The 18,957-nt window shown below is 39.4% G+C and overlaps 1 protein-coding gene across 1 annotated transcript in view; it reads right to left on the bottom strand.

The window, feature by feature from the left end:
- Window positions 1-18,957, bottom strand: part of LOC117288099 (autophagy-related protein 2 homolog A-like) — an 84,310-nt gene that overhangs the window by 44,460 nt on the left and 20,893 nt on the right. The window contains exons 4-12 of the mRNA XM_033768802.1: window positions 14,038-14,140; window positions 11,832-12,243; window positions 7,028-7,124; window positions 6,130-6,339; window positions 5,488-5,616; window positions 4,338-4,451; window positions 3,628-3,931; window positions 2,978-3,167; window positions 880-981 (exon numbers count right to left, since the gene is read on the bottom strand). Coding sequence (XP_033624693.1) covers window positions 880-981; window positions 2,978-3,167; window positions 3,628-3,931; window positions 4,338-4,451; window positions 5,488-5,616; window positions 6,130-6,339; window positions 7,028-7,124; window positions 11,832-12,243; window positions 14,038-14,140 — 1,661 coding nt within the window. The remainder of the gene's footprint in view (window positions 1-879; window positions 982-2,977; window positions 3,168-3,627; window positions 3,932-4,337; window positions 4,452-5,487; window positions 5,617-6,129; window positions 6,340-7,027; window positions 7,125-11,831; window positions 12,244-14,037; window positions 14,141-18,957) is intronic.

The following is an 18,957-nucleotide window of genomic DNA, read 5'->3' on the forward strand; positions in this document are numbered from 1 at the left end:
TCTTTATTAAGCGTGGCCCCTCTTTAAGCTTTATGATTTTTAAGTATGAAAACGATTCACACACTGTATGATAACAACTTTCCTGGTGTTCTTTTGCAATGATTGCTCTAAGTACAAACACAAACTACTGAATCTGTGAAGCACAAATGCCAGCATTCTAACAGATAGATGGTTAAGAAACCATATTAAGGTAATCAATGTGTGGTGAATAGGTTTTAAATTATTGGTTTAAACCAACCGAGGCCTGGTTCTTGATAATTTCACCGAGACGAAGTCAAGGTAAATTATTAAGAACCAGGCCTCGGCGGGTTTAAACCACTAGTTTAAAACCGATTCAACACACTTTGATTCCCATTCATAAATACCTTTTCGGTCAAAAAACATCAACTCTTTTTGTTCCAAAAGTTAAAACAAAAGCAAAAATTATAATTGTTTAATGATTTCTTTCAACACAACACCCCTCTAGCTATGAAATGGTAAGGCCCTCTGGTGAAAACTCCTTATAAGGAGTTTGAGGTGCGCGTCAGGCATATTGCGCGATGTGGCACAGGTGTTCCAGCCACTGCTTTCGACCAATAGGAATTAGTAAACTGTATTATAAGCACAGGTGCAAGCTCGCGAGCTGATATGGCATGACTGAAACAAAATGTCTTTAAATTAAATTGAGTAGAACGAATACAAACTTGCACTGTCCAACAAAAATTTTACAACAATTTCAGCTGAACAGGTAAAATCACTTTATGACGATTATGTGAAAGTGAAAATGGACACTCGTCATCGCACTGGATGAGTATTATTAATGGACTTATTAAAATGCGCTGGGAGTGGACATGTGAAGTATTCACATTTTGATTGATATTAAATGATATATCCACCCACCTGATTACTGGTTCTTTGTATACTTTTGAATCTGATACTCAGAGAAGGTTTAACAGCAGCATATTCACTCTCCAAGGTAGTCTCCTCCTTAAAAGATAACATCTAAACAAAAATAGAGAAATCAAATCATAACAACAAAGACAAAGTCACAAATGTAAACGTATTTACTGGATTTCATGAAACAGTAAACATGTACCTACATGTAATCATTCATAGATAATGACATGAGTATATCATATACTCCCTCAAATTAGAACAATCTTAGAAATTCAATTTGAAATACATGCCTCCTCACATATTATTGAATTATACATTGTATAACCCTTCTACCATACACGTGTACATGTAGATGCACTATGCCATCCTACAATACAATACCAGATGTTGGGAATGCACACACCTACACAATACACTGTCAACCCTCCTACTGTCTGACGTCCACTCAATTGTGCACCACCAACATTGGCGGGGGGGGGGGGGGAATTACAGGTGATATTGTTTTGTTTTCATGACCCAAAACAATCAGAATGTTTGTTGAAATGTTTGCAATACATGTAGGCAAGAGCAACGCAGCCCAGATTATGATTTTTACTACAACATTTCAGGTTTAATGGAAGCAGTTAAAATTCTGTGACTGTTTGTAATACAAACTAGTAATATTGGCACTTTGTTCTAAACCACTATTTTACCCATTTCACCACTCATTGTGGACCAACACACGCCTATCCCTTTGCGAGTCAAAATCTACACCAAGATAGACTGCCTAAATGGGGAAAATGGTTGATGCGCATTGTGCGGAGGTGCATTTTGTGTTGTGCAACGACTATCACAGCGGCTCGGTGTGACTGGCTCTGCTTTGCAGTGGATAAAGTCATATCTTACTGACAGGTCTCAAATGGTGTGCATTGCTCAAAGCAGATCTGAATCCATGCCCCTAGACTGCGGTGTCCCTCAGGGCTTAGTTCTTGGTCCTGTTCTCTTTACGACATACACTCTACCACTAGGCGACATCGCTAGACATCACAACGTCAAGTTTCATCTGTATGCCGATGATACCCAGCTCTACATATCCTTCATTCCTGGTGTAACCGCAGATGAGTCCTTCAAGCAGATGCACGAAAGTGTCAGCCATATTCAAACATTGATGAGTCGTAGTTTCCTGCGACTGAATGCGGAAAAGACCCAGGTTCTTGTTTTGGGATCGCGACACAAACCATGCAAAGTTTACTTCACAACAGTTCTCAATCAACAACCACGATCTGTCCGCCTCCAAAAGTGCACGCAATCTGGGAGTTGTATTCGACAAGCTGTTCAACATGGAATCACACATCTCAAGCGTGTGCAAAAGTGCTAACTTCCATCTTCGTAACATAGCCAAAATTCGCAAATACTTGTCTCTGGATACAGCTGAGAAAGTCATCCATGCTCTGGTCTCCTCCCACTTGGATTGTTGCAACTCGCTCTTGGTTGGGCTTCCAGCTACATCTACTTCTCGTCTCCAACGTGTTCACAATAATGCCGCTCGAGTCGTTGTCCAAGCCAGAAAATACGATCACATTTCGCCAGTCCTAAGACGCCTACATTGGCTCCCCATCGCAAAGAGGATCACCTTCAAAATCTGCCTCCTTGTGTTCAAAGTTCTGCATGGACAAGCCCCACAGTATCTTTGTGAACTCATCTTCACTAAGCACAGCAGTCGTGCTCTACGGTCTGCTGGGTCTCACTTGCTGGTAGAGCCAAGGTCTAGAACAATTCGTTACGGAGACCGTGCTTTCGCCAAAGCTGCTCCTGCCCTTTGGAATAAGCTCCCAGTCTCACTTCGCCAAACAACATCTCTCAACAATTTTAAGAGGGAACTGAAAACACACTTGTTCACTTAGACTTTCATTGGGTTTCATTATGTTTTGTTTATTCTTCATTTTCTATTGTATAATGTTTTCATTTTGTGTAGGCGCCTTGATCGGTTTTCTTGAAAAGTGCGCATTATAAATCCATATTATTATTATTATAATTGCCATTTTGGTACAAGATGCACTGATCTCTGCTATATTTATAAATCTCTGCTAAATGAAACTGGACATGGTACATGTTGTCTAACCTCAATGTGCTGGCAAGATGGTACATCATTCCTGATTCTCCCATCATTGTATTCGGCTGAGTTGCTTCTGGGTCTATCAAACAGACATTCTAGGAGTTCCAGAGTACCAAAGGATAGATCGGCTGTAGCTGCAGTTACATTAGGGCCAGTCTTTCTATCACACTCTAGCATTACAGGAGCAGCTGTTAATCTAACATCAAATCAAATAAGGGTTGAATCAGGTGAACAAGCTGGAATGAGGGAAGTTCTTAGTTCATTGTTGGTTCAATGGTGTAATCTTTGATTGGATTCTCTCCAATGCACTGATTTAATAATAAACAAACAATACACCAAACACTTGGAGATCCAATCAAACTTCAAAAAGTGCTTTTGTGTTTTAGGAAACAACAAATAATTGCCAGGATTTTAGGATATCTTCATACTTATTTCCATTTGCCAAATCCGAATAAAAGGTGATCAGTCTGAACAATCATTTCAAAAAGCATTTGTTTACATTTAATTTAAAGGTTGCTTCATACTCAATTTGAATATGAACATGATGCAAAATGCTCTGTAATACACGTAGTTTAGCACATGTAACAATCTGTCTCTAAACTTGTACTATTAATTGTTTTATTTATTAAGAACATAGAAACTGATGAGTGTTTCACCTAAGATGGTCGTATGGGCAGGCTCTTGCAAAGCGCTCCTTCCAGTCTGCCTGGTCCTTCTTCCCATACCCTTGCTTGCCAAGAACCTCAAAGAAATGCTTGGCCCTCTCTTGAAGGGATGCCCTCCCACAACCTTTACCGAATCTCTCTCCTCCCCTGGGGCCAGTGAATGAGGTGTGTGTTGGGCTTAGATTAAGAGGTGTACGTGAGGGATCATTGTGTAGAACAGTCAGGGAGAGACTGCTAAAGCGGAGCTTGTAGCGGGTAAGCTCAGCCGTTGGGTCATCTAACTGCTCCCGTAGTCCTGCTAAATCAAGCATAAATCAATTAGTTTGGCATTCTCTAACTATTCTTTCCATCTCTTGTTATTCTTCCGACTCTTTAGTGAACATTGAGGCTTAATTTAGCAAGAAATGCAAGTACAAAGAAGGCATATCAATATCTTCTACTTTTTGGGAATGGCTGTGAAAACAATTTATGAAGACACAGCACCAACACTTGAAGTACAAAGACTAACACTCCAAACTACTTTAAACAAATACATCCAAACCCCACATAATCTTAGTTTAATTTTGCACCCTTTCAAAACATTTGGAAGAGGCAGTTTAATGCCAACATTACCCACAGTTTTTGGCTGAAATTGACACCACTGTAGAGAAAGCCAGTATAGTTTGGCTTGCAACCATGAGGAGAGTATGACCAAGACTTACCTTTCCTTGCCTTAGACCTCTTGGGTTGTGTGGTTTTTGGAGCAGAGGATCCATAGGATGGTATACTAGACCCTCTGTAGATATTCCCATATCCAATTCTAGTCAAACTGCTCCCTGTGTGTGTATAAAAAGGACAACATTTCATCAAGAAGAAATAACAAAATGAGTTCTTGTTTCTAGATGAAGCTTGTCAAGGTATAAAGTGGTCCATGAGGCTAATAAATCATTGCTAGTCAAAGACAATTACACTGACTTAGATTTCTGAAGGTAGTTTTAATCTCCCATGTCTCATATGCTGTTGTTTAAAAAAAATTACACAAAAATACAACACAAGCAAATAATATCTGTTTGAGTTAAATGACCAGTAAAAAGTAACTTTTCATCAAGATTACAATTTCTCATATGGTTACATTAATAAACACATCATAAACAACAAACAAATATTAATAAAAACATGCTCAAAATTTCAAGAATGAGAGTCACATGAACTTAGGCGCCTTGTCAGACAAGCTGCAGACTGGACAGAACAGCCATGTGCATTGAAGAACTGCAAAGTTTAAAGAGCTGTCCATGCCAGGCGCTATTGCTGGTGTAACGATAAATCTGACGAATAAACAAGTTGTATTTCAATTCATAAATACCATCATCCTGCAAGCAGACAGGAACGCCAATTGCACCATAGACCTTTTCGCAAATACTTGGGCGCTCGCGTAAAGCTTGGAATTAGGTGCATTGTGGTCTAACTGGTGATCAAATTTGGAGTGCGTTTTGGCGACCCCAACCAAAAACTATTTCGGTTGTTGGTCGTTGGTTCTGCTGTTCAGACTGAACGATAACCGAGTTGTGAGCTCGGTTACCGTTTTGGTTGTGACGTCAGAAACAGTTTTGGGTTGGGGTCGCCAAAACGCACTCCTGATCGAATTGGATCCATATCTATCCCACAATGCACCCCATTCAACAGTCTGCGCTTGCGCAATGGTATTTGCGAAAAGGTCTATGCACATTGGATGTGCCAGCCGACCCTGATGTGCACATGATAATCGCGCGCTACATGTGTAAACGTTATAGTCAAACAACTCGGTGACTTTGAAATTAAACATCTATCCCAGAGGCATTCAACTGCCTGAACTAGCATTCATTTTTCCTGTACCTGTTCTTGATGTATCTGTAGAGCTGCTACTCATCGTGCTAGTAAAGGAGGCTTCCATGTCATCCAGGGTACCAGTATGTGACATTGACATCATGCTGCTTGTCATTGAGAAGAACACATCATCTTCATCTACAAATCAAACACAACAAATACAGATTCAAAGATGACATTTTTACCATGTGAACATCTACAGTCAATTTAATTAGACTTTGGTTACACTAATCAGGCATTTCACATCATGTTTAATGCTACCAAAGAGATCATTGAAAAGTGCCTTGTCTGTAATAATCATATAGGTCTCTACCACCCCACACCCTTTGGCTCTTGAGATCAATTCCACTTCTATTAAACTTGATCAGAATATATAGTCACCTCTATGCCAGACTTCTAAAAAGCTTGGTATGACTTGTACATTTCCAGACATAATTCCCTCAAATCATGCAAAACAGTGTGATTTACCCAAGCACCTGTTACTGGCAGATTGTGGCCATCTTCGAAACCAGCGTAAGCACCATCAGTCCTATCCTAAAATATGTAAGTTTGTTTAAATTACAAGAGCTTAACCCAGAGCCTAAGCCCAAGTCATGGTTTGGAAGAAGAGCAACAGAAACAATCTACGCAGCCTTGAAACAAGACTTTTACCAATGAATGACTGCATAGAGAGTAGATCTGCATACGCATCCTCATTATGGTCCTTTAGACCCCAGGACTCCCGCCGTAGTCTGTCCTCCTGCTTTTGTTGTTTCTCTCGAGATAGATGTTCTTGCAGCTCAGTCTCAATGCGTTGGAAGTCCTCTGGTTGCATGGGCTTGTTAGGCTGTCCACTGCGAGTACTGGTCACATCTGATGTTGCTAAGAATAAAATAAGTACACAATTGATTTGATATATCATTGTTCCCCATTCAAATCTCTGAAAGTGGAACAAACCAATCAGGAAATTTGAATTATATTTATATTTGTCAATCTTTTATTGTTCCTTATACGCTGCAAAATGTTGCAGAAACAGGCATGATATGATCGGTTATGAAGGCAAAATAAAGGATATCAGATGAAAAAAGAATGAATATAATATTTGTTCTATACAATGTAAACCTTACACAGTGACCATAATGATAGAACTAAGAAAACTTGTGGAAACCACAACAAGCACAAGCAATTTGATGCAGGCCTATTAGGTCTGACTTGCTTGCTACATAAGTAGGATTTGAAACATTGCATGGTGGAAATAAAATATGGAAGAGTTTGCGGTAACAACATTGCTTGATAACGTTATTTCAATCTTCTTGAATGGCAGAAGAACTAGGCTACATGCTAAAGTCCAGTCTAGTGTACCTGACTCAAACTCTAGAGTTTGAATCATCAGAATGTCAGGTCAAGTCCACACACTTGTTTCCTTCAGCAAGACACTTAACCATTAATGTGCCTTTTGGTTGGACATTAAGGTCCTGTGTTTTGTGTAATGCATGTAAATGAAGCCAGTGCACTTATCTTTCTGGAATTGGAATTCTAGATTGCATTCTTTTAGACACTTCACACATACCTGGTGATAAAAAGCCATTGAAGAGCTCTAATAGGAGATGTACATGTCTCGGTGCAAGAAATAAATTGATAGAACCAAGGTACGTCTCTACTTCTGCCTGTAAGAATAAAACAATCATTCGGTATGCCAGAAAGCATGACGTGCAAAAGTATCTCAAAATAAAACTATTTGTAGGAAGTGGGGCTTTACATGGAGTAGATAGATATTGACTTCATTCTTTCAGGTACACACGGCAATAATATTGTAGAAGTGATGGCTCTGAAAGGAACCTTGGTTTGTTCTCAACATTTGGACTATAGGTGTAACCAATGAAGACAAAATGAATGATGTGATAAGTTTATGTAGGGCGAACTACCACACTTTAGTTTGCCGTTATATTCAATTTTAATCAATAGATGAAGAAGACGATCAATTCCAAAGAATCACAGGAGTGGCTTACAGGAACGCTTTGCCTTAAATCAGACGAGGTGGTTTTGAAAAGCTTTGAAACTGTTTGTTAAGAAATGTATATGGTTAATAATAATAATAATAATAATGAGAACTTATAAAGCGCACAAATCCATCAAAGTGCTCATGGCGCTAAATACAAAGAATAATATTTACATGTACAATAACCAAAATTGAAACGTAAGCCTAAGCTAAGAAGAAATCCAGAACATGTTGAAGAGAAATACAATACAAATGCAATATCAAAGAAAACATCGAAGGGTAGAAATCAAACCATTTTCTCAAATACTTGGTTGAAAAGATGTGTCTTAAGGTTTTTCTTAAATTGTGTTAAAGAAACAGATGATTTTACTAGTGCTGGCAATTTGTTCCATAGGCGTGGGGCAGCATGTGAGAAAGATCGGTCTCCCCATGAATGATTGGATATGGGCTCAATAAGGAGACTGAATTGTAAGACCGGAGTTTGCGAGGAGGATTGTATGGTTTGAGTAGATCATCAATATATGCAGGGGCATTGTTGGTGAGTGATTTATACACAAAAAGCAGAAGTTTATACTTAACTCTACTGCTTACGGGTAACCAGTGTAATTCTTTCAAAATCGGAGTTATATGACAGGACTTTTTATTTAAGGTGATAACACGAGCAGCATAGTTCTGAATACGCTGAAGTCGTTCAATTTGAGTATTAGGAAGACCATATAGAAGTGAGTTACACATGTCAAGTCTGGAAACGACGACGGAGTGGACTATTTGCTCAGTTGCTTTTTGTGTTAAATATTTCCTCACTTTGCCTATATTACGAATGTGAAATGTTGTAGAACGTGCAATACTAGAAATATGTGAATTAAGTGTCATGGAAGAGTCGAAGATCACACCAAGATTACAAGCTTTGGTAACAGCGGTAACTTCGGAGTCACCTATATTAATATGGGGAATAGTAACTTTAGAGAGTTGTTGGCGTGAACCAAGTATCATAAATTCAGTCTTGTTATCATTAAGTTTAAGGAAATTGTCTTGCATCCAAACACGAATTTCACCAACACACGTTTCAATACGACTGATGCTCTCATCAGCAAAATGTTTGGATGGTTTAACCCTTTCAATACCATTGTCGGTAAACTCCCGCGCAGTGCAAGCGCTTCCTTACCATTGTCGAGAAAACTTGACTGTGCGTTGTGTAGTCGCTCCGTCCCAATGTCGAGAAAACTCGACAGAAAAAAGCCTTGCCTTTGAGAGATTGTATTTATTTTCTTTGGCGCCCTCTGTTGTTAGGTTTTATATAGACGGGTTGCTTGTTTACCAAGCATTGCAATGGTATGTATTGTATAGGGGGTCGCCATTATGATTTTCCGAGAAAAGTATGTTTGAAGATTTCACGCTTCCGGTTTTTTGGACAAAAATCACCATCATGTCTCCTCATTGCACGAAGGTCTTGGCTTATATGTTTGCCTATAGTGACTCTATAATAAGACTTGGGAAGTTCTGAGAGAGAATCAAGTGAACATTTGGCAGCCAATCGTGGTATTCCGTCGCCAGACATGCAGTCAGATGATGAAAAAAACGGACTATATAACAACGGTAGCTAACTGGACCGAGCACGTCACCCGTTCAATGCCGTGGGCTTGGGCGTGCATGGCGGGCGGGCCCCGACTGACTCGTTCTGGTCGAAGTGACCGTGGTGGCTGAACACTTTCAAAACAGAAAAGATTTTTCAGCAAAATAGGTTCTGATTTTGGTACAAATGGAAATAGAAGCTTATAATAAAAACGATTATATTTTCTGAGTAGTTTTTACAAACTTTTTTTGAGGAAAATTAGGTTGAAAATCTTGTCGTTTTTCTTGAGACAGAAATCCTGAATAAAAATAGAAGTAAGTCGTTTTAGCCAGAAATCTTGCAAACAAAATTAAGATAATAAATATACAAATTTGACATCGTAGGAAAGGTCATTTCATATGCTACAAATTGCATGCACAAAGTTTTTCCAAAAAATAATGTCTTCCCACAGAAATTCAAGATTGAAAACAGTACACACTGCAAATTGCGTTATATATTTTTTAGTGTGAAAAAATACGGTACACAGCATTGTGACCTTTGTCAGCAATGCGGTATCCAGTTCGGCGCTTGCAATAAACAATGTGGTATTGAAAGGGTTAAAAGAGAAATACAACTGAGTGTCATCAGCATATACATGATAGTTCAGTTTGTGTTTCAGGATGATGCTATGAACTGGGTAGGTGTACACCGTGAACCACAGCGGTCCAAGAATCGACCCCTGAGGGACTGAAAAATCATGAACAACTGGGTCCGATGTGGAATTGCCAATGTGTACATGTTGTGGTCTGTTTTGCAAATAGGATTGGCACCATTTAAGGGCATTGCCCTGTAAACCAATAATATCACGTAGTCTCTTGAGCAAAATAGTGTGATCCACGGTGTCAAAAGCCGCACTTAAATCAAGCAGAATCAGGGCAGTCACATGGCCTTCATCCATAGCACATAAAATGTCATTTTGCACCCGCAATAGCCGATTCAGTGCTATGCTTGGACCTGTGTGCTGATTGAATTTTATCAGCAAGGCCAGAGTCAGAGATAACAGTATTCAAACTGGAGGCGACTATGCGCTCAATGGTCTTGCCAACAAACTTCAAATTAGCCCAGGTCTGTAGTTAGAAAAAGTCTCAATATCTAAACCTGGCTTCTTGATTAGGGGACGAATGTAAGCAGTCTTAAGACTGTCTGGAAAATTACCTTGCTCAAAGGACTTGTTCACAATAGTAGTAATAAGAGGTGCTAGAACATTAATACACCTTTTAAGAAGATGTGTAGGTATGGGGTCCAGTTCACATGATTTAGAAGGAGAACTACTTATTAATTTTATAATCTCAGACACAGTAGCAGATTCAAACTGGGAAATTTTTGTTACATGAGCACACACAGGTAAATGGTTAGTCTGCGATATAGTAGAACTAGTTGCTACAGGGAAAATACTACGAATATTAACAATTTTGTTGCTGAAATAGTTAGAAAAACTATCTGCCAGAACAGCATCTGATACACTACTGGGTAATACAGGCTTTTCTTTTGTTTGATTTAGTAACCCATCAACAACTTTAAATAGTTTCTTCTGATCTCCTGAACAATCTGTAATTTGAGTGGAGTAATATTCAATCTTAGCTACTTTGATTAATTCATTAACCCTTTGTCTTTGATTACAATACAACTGTCTATCAATCTCAAGTCTTGAGTGCCTCCATTTTCTCTCATGAACTCTGCGCAGCTTTCTAGCAGTCTGTATAGCATCATTAAACCAAGGACTATGAGGTCTCAAACGAACAGATCTAGTGCGAGCTGGTGCATGCTTGTTCAAAAGACTACTAAGGATAACCTCATAATTTTGCCCACAAGAGTCGAGATCGGTAGAAGTCATATCAAAGTCGGAGAGTAACACAACCAGATCATTGCGGACAACATCAACATCAATAGACTTAATGTTACGTGTTGTAATAATAACTTTAGGGGGGTGTGGTTTCTGAAGTGATAATTGAGACATAACAGCAAAGTGATCAGATAACCCAGGATGAAGATAAATACCAGAAACAAGTGTAGCATTTTCACGAGTTATGAGTAGGTCAAGCAAATGCCCATGTATGTGCGTTGACCCTGAGACATGCTGATGAAGACCATAGGATTGTAATATGGTCTTAAACCGGACGGCGTTGGTATCATTTAAATTATCCATATGAATATTAAAATCACCAACAAAAACAATATCAGATGGAAGAAATAGATAATCATTAATCATGCCCTCAAAATCTTGAGAAAAAAGACCAAAAGTCACATTCGGCTTACTCGGTGGACGATACACATTGACGTGACGGATCGTTTTTGAATTTGAGGTGATTTCAACATGAATAGCCTCACATGATAAGTAAACAGTCATTTCAGATTTTAAAGTCACATTAAGACCGGAACGATAGATATGTTAGATAGATATGTTAAAAGTAGAATATAATGATCCACACAAGTATCACTCGAAATTGCACAGTTTTCCTTTTACGTTGCACACTAAGGTGGTCGGCCATTTTATGGAGTCAAAATCATAAAATGGCCGAACTTTTCAATGATCTCTTCGCTACGTAAAAGGAAAACGGTGCAATTTCGAGGCCTTATTGTGTGGATCATTATATTCTACTTTTAAATTATCTATCTAACCATTTGCATTTCATAACAAACGGTTTCAAACGCTTTTCAAAGACCAACTCGACTAATCCAAGGCAACGTGTTCCTTTAAGCAGAACAAATTGCATCAAAATTTAATAAACCTGTGGATTTTGGTAAGTTTGAAATGGAACCCACCTTTGGTCCAGCTACATGTTCATGTTGTTTGACCTTGACTTTAACCTCTTGCTTTCCAGCACACTCTCCAATAATGCAAGTATCTAGAAGATCCCATCCAGCCTGACCACCACCACAATCCTGTTGACTCATTCCTCTATCAATCATATTGTGCTGGGGTGGCATCTCTGGTGAATGGGCCAGGGATGGGAAAGCATCTGACATACCGCCTCTTGGATCACATTCAAATGAGGTTCCTCTTGCCCCATGTCGTTGATCCTCTGGGAATTCTTCACAGTGCACAGTCACGCCCATCATTTGGAAGTTTTTGTGAGAGATTGCCACCGGCTCAAACTGAGGAACTCGCGAGGAGTCTACGCTACTTCCTTGGTCCCAGGGGCCACAACGAGCCACCTCATCAAAGTAACGCAACCTAAACAAAAGGTTTCATAGAAATAAAAAAAATGGTCATTAACTAATCCAACTCTTCAAGTCTAGATCAAGTCTGTATCTCCAAGATCAACTGGCTTATTGGCTCCAGAATAGTTTCTGTAAATTGTCTTTAATACTCTCTGGAAGATGCTTCCAATTTTCCATGCATGTCAAAGTGTCAATGTATCAACGACTACCAATTTACCAATTTCCCTCATTGTAACTGGTGTCTTGTTGTTAACAGTGCTGATATATTATAGCCACTGCATCATGATAAATCATCACACATGGAACCAACTAAACACCGATCATAAAACAGTGTATACATGAACGGGGGAATACAACAAAACTATATTATCAAAATATGGAGACCCCAACAGGTCTAGATAGCCATGTTGGTAGAAAGCCATGTTGGTAGAGCGCCAGCCCCAAACATAGGGCTAGATAGCTCAGTTGGTAGAGCGCCAGCCCCAAACATAGGGCTAGATAGCTCAGTTGGTAGAGCGCCAGCCCCAAACATAGGGCTAGATAGCTCAGTTGGTAGAGCGCCAGCCTCAAACATAGGGCTAGATAGCTCAGTTGGTATGGTAGAACGCCAGCTAGATAGCTCAGTTGGTAGAGCGCCAGCCCCAAACATGGGGCGAGATAGCTCAGTTGGTAGAACGCCAGCCCCAAACATAGGGCTAGATAGCTCAGTTGGTAGAATGCCAGCCTCAAACATAGGGCTAGATAGCTCAGTTGGTATGGTAGAACGCCAGCTAGACAGCTCAGTTGGTAGAGCACCAGCCCCAAACATGGGGCGAGATAGCTCAGTTGGTAGAACGCCAGCCCCAAACATAGGGCTAGATAGCTCAGTTGGTAGAATGCCAGCCTCAAACAAAGGGCTAGATAGCTCAGTTGGTAGAATGCCAGCCTCAAACATAGGGCTAGATAGCTCAGTTGGTAGAATGCCAGCCTCAAACATAGGGCGAGATAGCTCAGTTGGTATGGTAGAACGCCAGCTAGACAGCTCAGTTGGTAGAGCACCAGCCCCAAACATGGGGCTAGATAGCTCAGTTGGTAGAGCACCAGCCCCAAACATAGGGCTAGATAGCTCAGTTGGTAGAATGCCAGCCTCAAACATAGGGCTAGATAGCTCAGTTGGTATGGTAGAACGCCAGCTAGACAGCTCAGTTGGTAGAGCACCAGCCCCAAACATGGGGCGAGATAGCTCAGTTGGTAGAGCACCAGCCCCAAACATGGGGCGAGATAGCTCAGTTGGTAGAACGCCAGCCCCAAACATTGCATGATGAGGTATCAATATTGGTTTGCGGTAACACCATGTGTGTATCTACTTGCCAGGTAGAGTTTGTTCTGTAGAGAAATGTCTTGCTTTATATTGTACTACTGCGGAGTAGAATGTTTGGATTTTCTGAAGACTTCTCAGTTCTGAAAAAGTTAAAAAGCAGTCCTGACAGCTCTTTTCAGAACTGAGAAGTCTCTGAAAAATCCAAACAATCTACTCTGCAGTAGTAGAATATATAACAAGACATTTCTCTAAAGAACGAACACTACCTGGCAAGTAGATACACACATGGTGTTACCGCAAACCAAATATTCACTAGGCATGATGAGAAGGTATGATAAGAACCTGGCAGTGCAATTTACGTTTAATATCTGGGGACAATATAGCCAAGACATTCTTGCTGTTTAGGTGTATTTGTTCCCATATAAGTACACACAGCAACCAGGCCTTAGTTAGAATCCAAACTGTCTGATTATCATTTTCATAATAACAACAGTCAACTATACTTACCTTTCAATATGTAACTCCAATGCTATACCGGACTGGCATCCATGGGGAACGTGTTCAAGCCTGATGATAGTATCAATAAACGTCATCTCAACACGGGTTAGCACTGAAAGTCATAAAAGAGATCAAACATTTAGTCTTGCCAACACAGGACCAAGGGATCAAGCAGCACTAGATTTTGAAAAGTGCATTTTATTTAATCAAGGTTTTACACCATTCAATAAAATCTACCAAGTAAATGACACTAAATTCAAACAGGTTCTCAATTATTTTTAAAAGCTGCATTACAGCCCAATTTTACATTGTTTCAATTTTGACAGACTATGCTGTTTCAAAATGAAAAAAAAAATGCACAAAATACATATTAACATGCAAAATATCTGTATGATATGAATAATGGTTGTGAGATAATGCTGGCGTCCCAACACAAATTCAGTTTTTCTTTAAGTTATAACAGAAATAATAACCAGTAGACATTGAGAGTTTGTGAACAAACTCAAGGTGTTCGATTTCCGGGAGTAAAAGCCTGGATTAAAAAACAAATATTTCACCTTGCTTTGTTCTCAAGATTTGTAATAAATGATTCAAATTGCAAAACTGTCAAAACAACATGATTACGTCATCTAGTAAAAGTGTATTTTTGGTGACGTCATCAGAAATATTTTTTTAAACCAGACCTTTGCCAGACTTGTATGCTGTGATGGTAAAGCATCAAAGGATGTATATTTCAACCTAAAAGGCATTAAACAACACCCTTTCAAATCATTTCACAGTCACTTCCGGTTTAAACAGGTCAAAAGGACAACAAAAGTTCACCAACATATCCATTTCTGTAAAGTACGTGAAGCCCTTTCATACGATGTATAGATTGTCAAAATAGCTTATAAATGTAGTTTAGGAAATATGAACTTAGGAAATATTGACGACTGTAGAAGAGACTGTAAGGGGCATGTATATGTTTTAACCGCCTTGAACGAAGACTATTCTTCATGAAGCTTTTTCGCGCTCTATGGATGATCACTGGAGCGCGACTCTGCTGCACCGCTGAAACACTACACGTTGAGTGTATTCTATGCACATACCAATGGGGATTTACATTGTTCTTTAGACGTGAATTTTGAAATTTTCAACCTCTTTTTTTGAGCCGGAAGACAAAATCAAAATGGGGTCATGTCTGTGGGGCGTTTACAGAGCTTTCAATGACGATTCCGATGTTTCGATTGTAAGAATCCATAATGTAGATCAAAAGTAATGATTTTTTTAATTAATTAAACATTTGAATATTCATAACTCAAGAATTGATGACGTCATCATGACGTAACTCACACGGTTTCTTACCCTAATAAATCACTAACTATGTGTGAAGTTTCAAGTTCATACAAGTTTGGGAAAGGTGCTTTTGTTAGCCGACAAGGGACGCTGAGAAGAAGAAGAAGAAGAAGAAGAAGAAGAAGAAGAAGAAGAAGAAGTATGAAGAAGAAGAAGTATGAAGAAGAAGAAGTATGAAGAAGAAGAAAAAAAACGAACAAAAATAAGAGGTGTTCCGGGCTGTGGCCGAACACCTAATTAGATTTGTATAGCGCTGGTATGTAGAAAACTGTTGACTTGGCTGAGACCTTTGGAGAGTTAAGGAAGAGAATAGGAAAGTTTTGAGATGTGATTCCAAGGAAGCAATATTAGGTTGTGTTCTAAGAGTCATTGGCAAATTATTCCGTAGATCAGGGGTTATACATGTACATGTATCTCCATCTATGGATATATGACTCGAAATTTCTAGGTTTTCCCTTTACGTCGCGAACTAAACACGGTTGGCCATTTCATGGAGTCAAAAATTTTTGCGACGTAATAGGAAAAATGTGAAATTTCGATGCATGTTCGTGTGGATCATTATATCCTACTTTTAAAACATCTTTCTAACCATTTGCAAACGGTTTTAAACAGTTTTTGACTCGACTTCGTGTTTATAACTATCTAAATCTAAATTAATAGCAATAGTGACATTGTAATTACCGGTTTGGCTTCATTACAACTGAATAATAATAATAATAAGACATTTGTAAAGGGCCTAATGCGAAAAGCCTCTCAGCGCATAAAAGAACAATAAAATATACAATGAGAGAGAGATACAAGATACGGATAAGCAAATTACAAAAAGCAGCTTCAGAACAAATGAGCTTTCAACAGGGACTTAAAACATTGTAAAGAACTAGCCTGGCGAATATGCACAGGAAGACTATTCCAAAGAAACAGTGCAGCATGAAAAACATGTGTGGCCATAAAAAATGGAAGAAGCTCTAGTGGTTGATAGCAGCAACTGTTGAGAGGATTGTAAAGTCCGAAAAGGGGAATAATGGTGAACATGCAAGTTCAGATAAAAATGCAGGAGATTGACGTGTTTGAGCATTGAAAGATAACAGAAGAAACGGTTCGCCTGGGAGCCAATACAATTGCAATAGTACATGTGCTATATGATTCCTGTTACATCATCAGGCTCTTACTACAGATTTTACATTGAGTATCGGATGTATAGCACTAAATGTGAATTACCACAAGTATGTTTCCCATGTCTCTACTACATGTTTAAATATGGCCCAATGATCTCCTCTTGACCAATCTAACAGATAAACTTTCTGAGCTATTTACATTATGAACAAGAATCAATGATAGCCCATAATACTCATAAACTAAACTTGGCTAAAGTTGGTTCTTGTGTTAGGTCAGTAATACTGTGAAGTTATTTTATCCTAATGCATTATGTGACACAAATGGTGTGTTGCAGATTGCAAATAGTGTGTCGCAGTTCATCACAATTGAGTTGAAAATCCCACTTTGGTGGATTTGCCACAGGGTTGTACAGGTCTTTCAGACCACAGAGCAGTCTATACTCAAGCATAAGCAACCAATAAGATTGCAGTATTTGTAAATCATAAATAACTGTACATGGTTTTGTTTTTCATTGGGGTAGTAATTGTGCAAAATCTTGAATAGCACCCATTATGAAGTCTTTCTACAGCAGGTACATTTTAAACACCCCCCCCCCCCATAGCCATGTTTAAAAAGAGAGATCGATGATCAACTGATAAGAAAGATTTTAAACACTTGAGCCCTTTTCACACTACTCTATTCCCTGGGGTAGCCACTGGGAAAAATGGCAGGCCTTTTCACACGCCGATCGATTGGGGATGGTCTGCCCCAGCAAATGGGCACACCCCAGGGAATGGCTGGATCCCTGCCTCGGAGTAGGGGTAAGCTGTAAAACCCTGGTGTATTCTTCATGTGCAATCGGAACCCTGTTAAATAGAGACTCAGTCTGAAAGTGCGCCTGGGTAACCGTGGGGTGAAAGAAAGTCCAGGTGCCTCCCCAGGGCTGTATTCCACGGGGATAAGAGATACAAAGTGAAAAGGGCTGTTCAGAGTTAAGAAAAATTACCAGGTTGTTTGGATCCAGCCAATTGTGTATAAATTTAAAGAAAGAGAAAACAAACAAAAAACTGTTGGGATTACCATGACTTCAAGGCCAGTTTCTATCCCCCCCAGCCCCCCCCCCTGAATCCATGGGCAACAAGCATAAATCAGCCCTCACCTTCACCACAAACTTACTATTATCAAGATAACATGTGAACCATTACAGCTTTCTTCTATGGACAAAACTAATTGTGTCAAGCTATGCCATGCCTGAATGAAATGCCCACAAATATATTTCTTTAGGCCTGCAAGTGAGTCGATGGCATTGAAAGGGATTGAAAGAAAACAATTGTCCACATGGCGCAATAATTTAGGTATTAAATATTAAGCAATTCATACGAAATAGTCGTCACGTTCCTCCATAAAAACGTGACATCGGCTTTTGGCAAAAATTTCATTTTTTTATTGTTTGGTTGCCTTTTGCTCCCCGTTATCAATGAGATATCCTTGGGAAACTGTGGCATTGCACTTGATTCAAAAGGCGGCGATCAGGGCATAGTATATCATGCCTGACTGAACGCTTTTTGAACCAAAGTGTCTGTGTAGGGGGTCTGTTTATAAACACGGCGTCTAGACCTTGGGCTTTTGGCAGCAGGACAACACCAAAAGCTTTTACGAGTGTATGTCCCAGGGGTGAGAGTCATTGCTGACAAAAACCTTTGAAATTTTAGGAGGAACACATACAGGTCTAAATGATGCTATTTCTGGTATAGTAACAATCCCGGCCAAAATGCTTGGGCCACCATTCCCAATGTTACAATGTCCACTTCCCCCCCCCCCCCAACAATACAAGGGAACCAACATTAAAAGGGGCCATGGGGACCCCACGAGATATGGCTAGGATTGTAGAGTCATAGATTGCAAGGAGCTTTTAAGAACAGTGTCCTCAGCAGTTGATAGGATGCTTGATAGAAAGAGCAGGATTCCTTTATGTCTGAAGAAAATTGCAGCCATTTTCCCCAAGCAGACATGAAACAAGTTTCAGTTGAAGTAACAGACTCAAATTCACCATCCCTTATGTCCCAAGCTACACAACCTTGGATCCAAATTTGATGACTACAATCTCTCTTTCTCTATTTGGCTTAAAATAAGGCTTGTCAATCTAGATTAGGATCATTTCTAGTACACAGAATGGATCTATTAAATGAAATTACATATTACATTTCTTTTGCATCACTCTTTTCAAAAATGTCTAAGCAAGTTTTAGTTTGATCGTTACCATCAACCTCTGACTTGAATAACCTGCTGCCATGTGCCAATTGACTGCCAAGATTACACTGTTTAAGATTCTAGACATAAGAGTTTACATACAGTTTTGTTCTAGTTTCTCTCATCACAGGGACCCATAATATTCAAAATGTTTGGACTTGGAATTGATAACATTGGTATATGTCACATGTACATGTACCTGATTCAATGCTATGAATTAGGCTATCGCATCCAAAGTCCATTAAATTC

This window comes from Asterias rubens, chromosome 1 (genome assembly GCF_902459465.1).
Source record: "Asterias rubens chromosome 1, eAstRub1.3, whole genome shotgun sequence".
Lineage (NCBI taxonomy): Eukaryota > Metazoa > Echinodermata > Asteroidea > Forcipulatida > Asteriidae > Asterias > Asterias rubens.